This window comes from Macrobrachium rosenbergii, chromosome 37, assembly GCF_040412425.1.
Source record: "Macrobrachium rosenbergii isolate ZJJX-2024 chromosome 37, ASM4041242v1, whole genome shotgun sequence".
Taxonomy (NCBI): domain Eukaryota; kingdom Metazoa; phylum Arthropoda; class Malacostraca; order Decapoda; family Palaemonidae; genus Macrobrachium; species Macrobrachium rosenbergii.
Window position 1 is genome coordinate 33,938,369 of NC_089777.1, and position 8,168 is coordinate 33,946,536.

Sequence of the window (8,168 nt, forward strand, 5' to 3'; positions counted from 1 at the left end):
ATACTAATAGGTGTACTGTAGTGCTGTCAGTGCACTGTAGGCATCACTATAGGTTGTTTGCAGCATCCCTTTGGCTCCCAACTGCACCCACTTTTTAACCTTTTACTTTACCTGTGTTACCTTTTTCTTTCATCCATCTGGCTTCAATTCGTTCTTTTTGTTGGCTGAGAGTGCCCAGTGCTGGCTTTATAGCTAGTTTTTTTTTTATAAATCAATCAATCAAATCAACTATACTGTTGAAGTGTTTCTGTTTTGGTTGTTAGTGTCATGTAAAAATGTGCATGAAGATATTGTCTGCTTGCTTGGCAGTGTAATCCTCTGTTTTGGCCCTAGTGTGTCAGCTGTTAATCAGCTCAGTGGAACTACTAAAACTAAGGTATTTTAGTTAATGGCAAAAAGGTAAACCATCACATATAGATGTTCACGAAGGAAGATTGTCTGTGTGTCACTATTACTGTCCATCATTTTACGTCATACATGCCTTGTCATTGCAAATATGTGATTTCTGTCAGATCTGATAAAGATAAAAAGATAGACATAAGGCATACATGTGAATGAAGAGAAATTGTATAGTTATCTGTTTATCTGTGTGTGTGTTTTCACACTTTACCTTTTCATCTCAACTATTCCTAGACAATAAAGAGTTTCCAGTCAAACTCAGGTGGGTGTAAAGGGAGATTGTCCCAGTTGTGTCTTTTTTTTATTCTATACATAACTGTATAATTGTCATAACTTTTGAACCATAAAAACTTTATATTTGGCTTGCATGCTTCACTAATGAACCTCTGAGATGACATCAAGTTTAGTGACCTTTACCATGACCATCATTCTAAAAATAATTGTCAAACATGCGTTTTCATTAAAATTTATATTTCATGGTTGAAGGGATTTTAGTTAGGTGCGTTACAAAGGTAGACCATCATGCATAGATGTGCACGAAGGGATATTGTCCGTCAGTTTGTCTGCCACGGTTAACTTGTCACTGCAATCCTCTTACATAATTGAGGGGATTTCTGTCAAACTTAGTACAAAGGAAGTCATCATGCATTGATGTGCATGAAGGGAGGTCAGGTCAGCTGTCTGTCTTCCTGATTTCATCCATCGGAATCATTAGAGAGAAATTGTGGGGGTTTGGTATGGGATATGTTTTGCTTTAACAATATTCATTTACTGCTTTTATGGCTCTTCATATGTCTTCATGTGATAATATAAGCATATGTGTTATTTGATCAGCCTTGTATTAACATTTGACTTTGGTATTTCAGATAAATATTAATTTGTTATTATTCTTCTTTCATGGTATTTAATCCTGAAATATGTGCCACAATACATTGTCATTGCCTTTACTGTTAAGATGAATTCCATCATGACTAATGTGTGTTCCAGGTAATCACAAATCTCCCACCCTATGACACTATACTAACATAATCATTCAAGCAAGTTCCAGTTGAAAATCTTATGAATCCTATATACTGTTTGCCCAAATTTCTCCTTAGATATACAAATTCATTGGAAGTGCAAATAACCCTCCATTTCCCAAAACCAAATCAAAATTGTAAATAATGAGTAGAACACAAACTGTAAGATAAGTATGCCAGACATCCTTGCTTCATAATGTTAACTTAGAAAATATACCGTACAGTACTGTAGTAACCTCCACAAACCATTCCAGTATTGTACCTGTACTACACACAAAATTTGTTGCCTGCTCTCTCTCTCTCTCTCTCTCTCTCTCTCTCTCTCTCTCTCTCTCTCTCTCTCTCTCTCTCTCTCTCTCTCTCTCTCTCTCTCTCTCTCTCTGTAATTCTCATTTTATGATAAGAAAAATAATTATGACATCATAAAGAAAGCTTATCACTTATAAATAAAATATGGTACTGTACAGTACGGTAATTGAGATTGCAACATGAAGTCTTTAAGCTAGAACTCTAATTGCTATAATTAAAAGAAATTGACATTGCATATCTTTTACTAGCATTCCAGTTATACTGTCAAACCAAGACTATTTTCATTCCTAGTTATCCCAAATTCCCAGTCATTAAATTCCAAGAGGGCAAGGTTTTACTATTGTTTATTTTATTGGTTGGTCTTCTAGTAATTTATTATACATCTTTTCTCCCTTGAGTATTAATAACTTTCTGTTAAAGTCTAACAGTTGTTTTTGTTTTCCTTTCAGATGTTAAACTTGGTGATAGTTTACCACGGCGACCAGATTCAAAAGCCCCAAATTCGGCACCCTCCCAGGGATCCACCCATGCTCATGGCCTCGCTCAGAACTACCAACATATGCACATGCATCAAAACTACCAGCACCACCCCCACCCCCACACGCAGAATCCATATCACCACTACAAGAGTGATGAGTTACATAAGCACTGTCTGCCATCGACAGGGCAGAACTACCAAAGCAATGGACCCTATTCAAATTATCATGGCAGCTCTCATGGATACTCAAGTGGTTACCAGGAGGACCACGTAAACTACCCAAATAAATACCGAGAAACTCATACTCGACCTTCCAATTACCAAGATAATCAACAGCAGAATGCAAGGGAGGATTACAACAACACGCTGAGCAGTCAGCATAGCGGCTACAGGCAACACACCCACTACGACTTCCAGGACTACCACAACTACAAGAACCACCAGGATGAATACAAGAACCATATCGCTGAGTACAAAAACCAGGACTATGGCACCTATGGGCGACATCATCGGCCTCATGACCAGAGATTGAATGGTAGACTTGCCAACGACACCCACCAACAGTATTCTGATTCAGAAATAACCATGTCAAAGGTAGGGAGAGACAAATTTATATGTTGTTGTTTCAGATTTCATCTTGATAACAGTCTTTGGAGGAAATCCATGTCTAGCCTAAGCCAATCTTTCATTCTGTCCGGCGACTAAGACCTTTATCTCCTAAATCTCAAGGGTTATTTCCTTACTGTGGGGAGTTAGTTGATTGGAAAGGCTTTTGACTTATTACTTATGATTAAGCACTTTTATCATAATAAAGTAACTGTTGGGATTAGTTTCAGTGAAAATTGGGTGTCCAGAATTTTTGGTATACCAAAAGTGCCTGTTGCAAGAAGTGTGTGGATATGTAAGAGTCTGTGGTATACAAATATTCTATGGTATGGGTTTTATATGATTTGTGGGCATGAAGTTATTGTGATCTTGGTTCCTAGAGGGACTTTAGAATTTTAGCCACAGCTATGTCCATGTTTTATAGTGTATTTTGGTAGTTTTTCTTAGTTTTGCTTTAAATCTGTAAGATAAAGGCTTGTTTATCCTGTTCAGTTAAAGCACCCATGGGATGATCATAGGAAATAGAAGGATTCCGCATGCTTATATCTGCATCTGTAGATTAGATTGGCTAGCATTCCACTAGAACAATCTTCTAGGGATACCTATAAATAATTATAGCATGAGTTATAAAAGGCATTGTGACGTTTCTTTTTTCATCCACTGCAGGATGCTTGATTGTTAAGGTGATACACGAGCAAAAATTAGATTTTTTTTTCTTCTGATCCTTGTCAATAAGGTTTATTCCCTTCTTTGTTCAGTTGCTCAAAAATTCTATCATTAATATTTTGAAATTAACCAAAAATAGTTATTTCATACAGATAATTTTTCCCCAGATATTTGATAGGTGGTAATTGAACTACTTTTATTATTATACAGGATGAATCTTCATAACCATATGATGTATAGTTTATAATGCAGTACTATGGCCTTTCAAGTTAGGTGAACAGTAATGTTGGGAAAACTTCAGGTTCTTGTAGTTACTTCCCTTTACAGTGGGACAGTTACAGAATATTTGATAAGTATGATAACTCTCTCTCTCTCTCTCTCTCTCTCTCTCTCTCTCTCTCTCTCTCTCTCTCTCTCTCTCTCTCTCTCTCTCTCTCTCTCTCTTTTGATATTGATAGATTAAATCATATACTTAATATAAGTTCACCAAGTTAGGATAGGTACTGGTACCCTGCTACTTGAAACTGTTACATTAACTTACAGGTGTAATTCCGTTGGTAGCTGAAATCGGAATGATTTCACTTGAATAAGATTAATTTTTTTATATATATATATGATTATCAAGTTTAGGTACTGTTTAAGACAGGTTGCATAATGTCTCAGATTGATAATGTTATAATAATTTTTATTCACATGCTTCATTGTTATAGATTTTGTATCACCTACAATATTTAGTAGCAGCTAAACGGTCTATCATATGAATGTCAAACATTCTTTTGTTCGTAGTTTCGTGTTCTGACAATTTCATCAAACCTTTAGGTGCTGAATTACACTACTACAGTACATGATATATTTGTGATATTTACTTTGCTCAGTTTTTGTAATATTTGATTTACCAGTAATTTGCTCTGAATGAAATGGAACAGGACTTTGATTGCCACAGATAGATCTGATAATTATTTGGAGCATTCCAATTCTGTGCATGAAAAAAATTATTGTTTAGGGCCTAATCATTGTTAAGCAAGGTCGGGATGTGACAGGCTTGCATTGCTTGTGGAGTTCCTCACAAACTATGTATGTATATACAAATGCACACACATACATTTTATTTATACACAGGTCACTTACACAAATATTTACCACAAAGAAGGGATTTTGCAACAAACAGGATGGAAAATACTTTCCCCAAGGTGACGGTACCTGCTTCTGATGATGATAAGCCAGTTTCAGATTGTAACTGCTGCACCATAAAGAGATGAATGTTCACAACTGTTGTTATGTAAGCTTGAAGTGTATAAGAATTTACTAGTGCATTTGCACAAACTGTACAAGATAATAGAAAACTGCATATTTAATAAGAAAAGGGAAGAAAGTATGTCAAGGATTTTTCGCTTAGGTGTAAAACTGCTAAATCATTTCCACTGGCTTATACTGCCTTGAAATAATTTGAGGATTTTTTTAAAGAAAAGATGAGGAATTTTATGACCTAAGTTTCTTCCTTGTGGTCAGATGCCAACTCTAAACACTGCAAATACATTAATTCAGTATATACATACATATCAATATGTATATATACATACATATTTCTTTGCATGTATGTATGTATATATATGTATGCTAGTTAAAATTTATAGCAGTAGCTTAGCTGGCATATTCCTATGCTTAAGAACGTGAGAGTGGTTTGTGAATTAAGTGGCAAAGGTGCTTTAAGAATATTAATTTTAGGCCCTTTATATTCTATGCCCGCCAGTATATGCTGTAATTGTGGGTATTGTTGTTATTGTTATTGTTATTTTGATTATATTAACATCATTTAAAAGATGCCATGTATCAGTAGATGATCATATCTGTTCTTACTAACAATCATGTATGCATTCAGTAACCCAATTTTACCCAATCATGATCAAACCTATTGCCCATAGTGTCAGCTTAACTAATTTAATTCAACTTATCATCATTACCACTGGCATTACCAACTTTGGACTTGAGTGTGACTGAAAAAAAGAGTAAGTAATTTATACTGTGGACTTAGATGTACTATAACTTACCTTGGGTCCCTACCATTACTCTCATAGTGCTAAACAAATGATTGTTGTACTTCATCATATTGTTGGCCACAGTGTAGTGTAGAAGGGTCCATGTTCATCTGAGTTAAATCCTCAGTAGGATCTGTATCAAAGACTCTAATGCATTCCTATTTCTGTATACCAAGTTCCCCTATCTCCTCAGATCTTCTGCCACTCGATTCCCTTTCCCTCTTTGTTGCGTTTAGACTCACGCCAAGAAAGCACGATCAGCTTTGAACTATGGGGTGTATGCGTTCGAAAGGTTTGGTGAAAGGAATGTATGATCTCTCTCTCTCTCTCTCTCTCTCTCTCTCTCTCTCTCTCTCTCTCTCTCTCTCTCTCTCTCTCTCTCTCTCTCTCTCTCTCTCTCTCAACTTTGCATGTGTTGCTAGTGCATGATTTTAGTGTCTGATACTTTCATACAGTTTGTTGATGAAATTATTCCAAATTCTGAATGCAGTGGATAATATATCTGATATCAGAAAAATGTTTGTGTGATCTTTTGATGTGTTTGTAGTATTCCCAGAAGTTACTGAGATGAGAAAACAAATTTGGAACAGTGTGATCTTGAGGTATTAGTTTTGGAAGGTGCCTGTGAACCTGCAGTTTTGTTTGTATTGAGATTGCGAATGAGAGTGCAAGTCTGAGTGGATGAATTTGGGTGTGAACTGACAAAGGCTGTGGTACCTATCCCCTGTTCAGCGTAGGGCGAGGCGTGCCCCAAGTGGCCGTTCTGGGGGAGGAGGACGACCAGCCTCCCTCCATACCACCCCGCAGCACACTACTAACACCGTCCCGCACCACCACCATCACCACCACCACCATCATCATAATCTTCACAATCATCATGTCCACCACCTCCACCAGCAGCAGCAGCAGCAGCCGCAGGTGATGACAACATCATCAGTGTCAGTACCATCGATCCCGCTGGCGCAGCAGGACACTGGTGTCGAGGTGCGAGGTCTTCAAGGGGTGAGTGCTGGAGAACTTTTGGGAAAAACCCACGAGGAGTTGGTGCTGCTACTTATTCAGCTTCGTCGCCATCATTCGGCGCTTCAGGCTGCCAGGCGTCATGCCCGCCTGGAGAGGGACTCCCAGGTACGACCCCCCTTCCCCCCAGTCCCCAGTACTGACATCAACATTTGTGGCCAACCCCAAAAGCCTACCGAGTCCCCTACTTAACTTACAGTCCCACTTTTACTGGGGCCAGACTTCTACAATTCCCACAGTCTTATGAATATGACTTTTTGACGCATAGGGATTTTAAGCTTTCAGTTTAATGTCTGTTTAGATACCTAGGCTTATGCTACTAAAGGATCGCAGGCAATTTGTACTGTAATTGGATTCTAGTATTATCACTTCATGGTTCCCTTAGACCATTTAAAGTAAGTTTCAGTGTTGTTTGGATATTTGCAGGTAGGCATAAGATAACTTAGGTGTTAATTGGTAAATGGTACTGTAAATGAAGCAGTTTTGTGCAAAATTAGTTAAAATTATAAATGCCTGTATACACAGGTATGGACAGATCTTGAAAATGTGATAATACTGGAATTCAAATATCATGTGGTTACTACAATTGACCTGTTATCAGAATCATGGTATGTTCTTGATCACCATGTACTAGGATTAGTGTCACTGGAAAATTTGCGTGTAATACTGCAGATCTCTTGAAAAGCAAAAAAGGAACATCCGACACATTTTTATGGTTTTATTTGCCAATTTTTTTTCTGCTGACCTTATATATATTTTTCTCCATACATTTCTGCTTGCTTTTATTCATGATAAATTTACTTTGGTGTAGAATTTGTCTTATGCATGATGCTTTTTTGGGGTGCTTTTATTGCATGGTACTGTTATATTTAAACACGATGATTTGGTATTTTTACTAACCTATTCATTCTCACTCCTTTATTTATGTACAGTTTTAGATTTCAGCACATAAATTATCAGGATTTTAAGACATGCTTCCTCAGCATCACTAGTAGTGGATCAGAAGGATCCTGAAAGATGCATTATTTACCCAAAGGTAAATGTGCTGTGGACCATTGCAAATCACGGAAACGCAGCAGAACTGCGGGTTTCATTGGATGTGGCATTGTTTGATGACAGTAGATTGTTCACCTAAAATATTCTCTTGCCTGGGTAAGGTAATTCATGGAGTAAAACACTGATGCTGAACCACAAGGAAAATTGAATTGTTAAAAAAAAAGCTTAATTTTTGTTTTTTTGTTTTAGGCATTTTCTGTTGAGAAACCTTGACCTTCTGAGTCCAGAATGTAATTTTTAAGAAGAACCAAGTTTTAATGTCTCTTCTTCTTATAGTCCATTAGATTTTTATTATAATAGGGTGTTTTATGGTGACAAATAATAATTTTCACTTTTTATTAAAAATTTTTATTTCCATTTTTGCTTCTTATATAAGCTTTTCATAGTCAGAGATGAGATGTTGTAAGTTATAATTAATTTTAAGTTACCTGATTACAGGTCTTAAGCAAAACTCTTTGTTGCAATGCAAAATGCACATATGCCTCAGAGTAAGCATAGCATCAAGAGATAACTCATTACATTTGTTACAATAAATTTGTGTCATTGAGAACTTTTGAGATTGTGCACAGAATTATTTTA

General features: G+C 36.7%; 1 protein-coding gene across 25 annotated transcripts in view; it reads left to right on the forward strand.

Annotated features, from left to right (window-relative positions):
- LOC136825466 (uncharacterized) overlaps window positions 1-8,168 on the forward strand; it is a 603,159-nt gene that overhangs the window by 530,040 nt on the left and 64,951 nt on the right. For 17 of the 25 annotated variants that reach the window (XM_067081958.1, XM_067081959.1, XM_067081961.1 and 14 more), the window contains 2 exons: window positions 2,177-2,799; window positions 6,411-6,641. In XM_067081958.1, the coding sequence (XP_066938059.1) occupies window positions 2,177-2,799; window positions 6,411-6,641 (854 nt within the window). The remainder of the gene's footprint in view (window positions 1-2,176; window positions 2,800-6,410; window positions 6,642-8,168) is intronic. The other 8 variants (XM_067081944.1, XM_067081941.1, XM_067081956.1 and 5 more) reach the window with 2 other exon arrangements.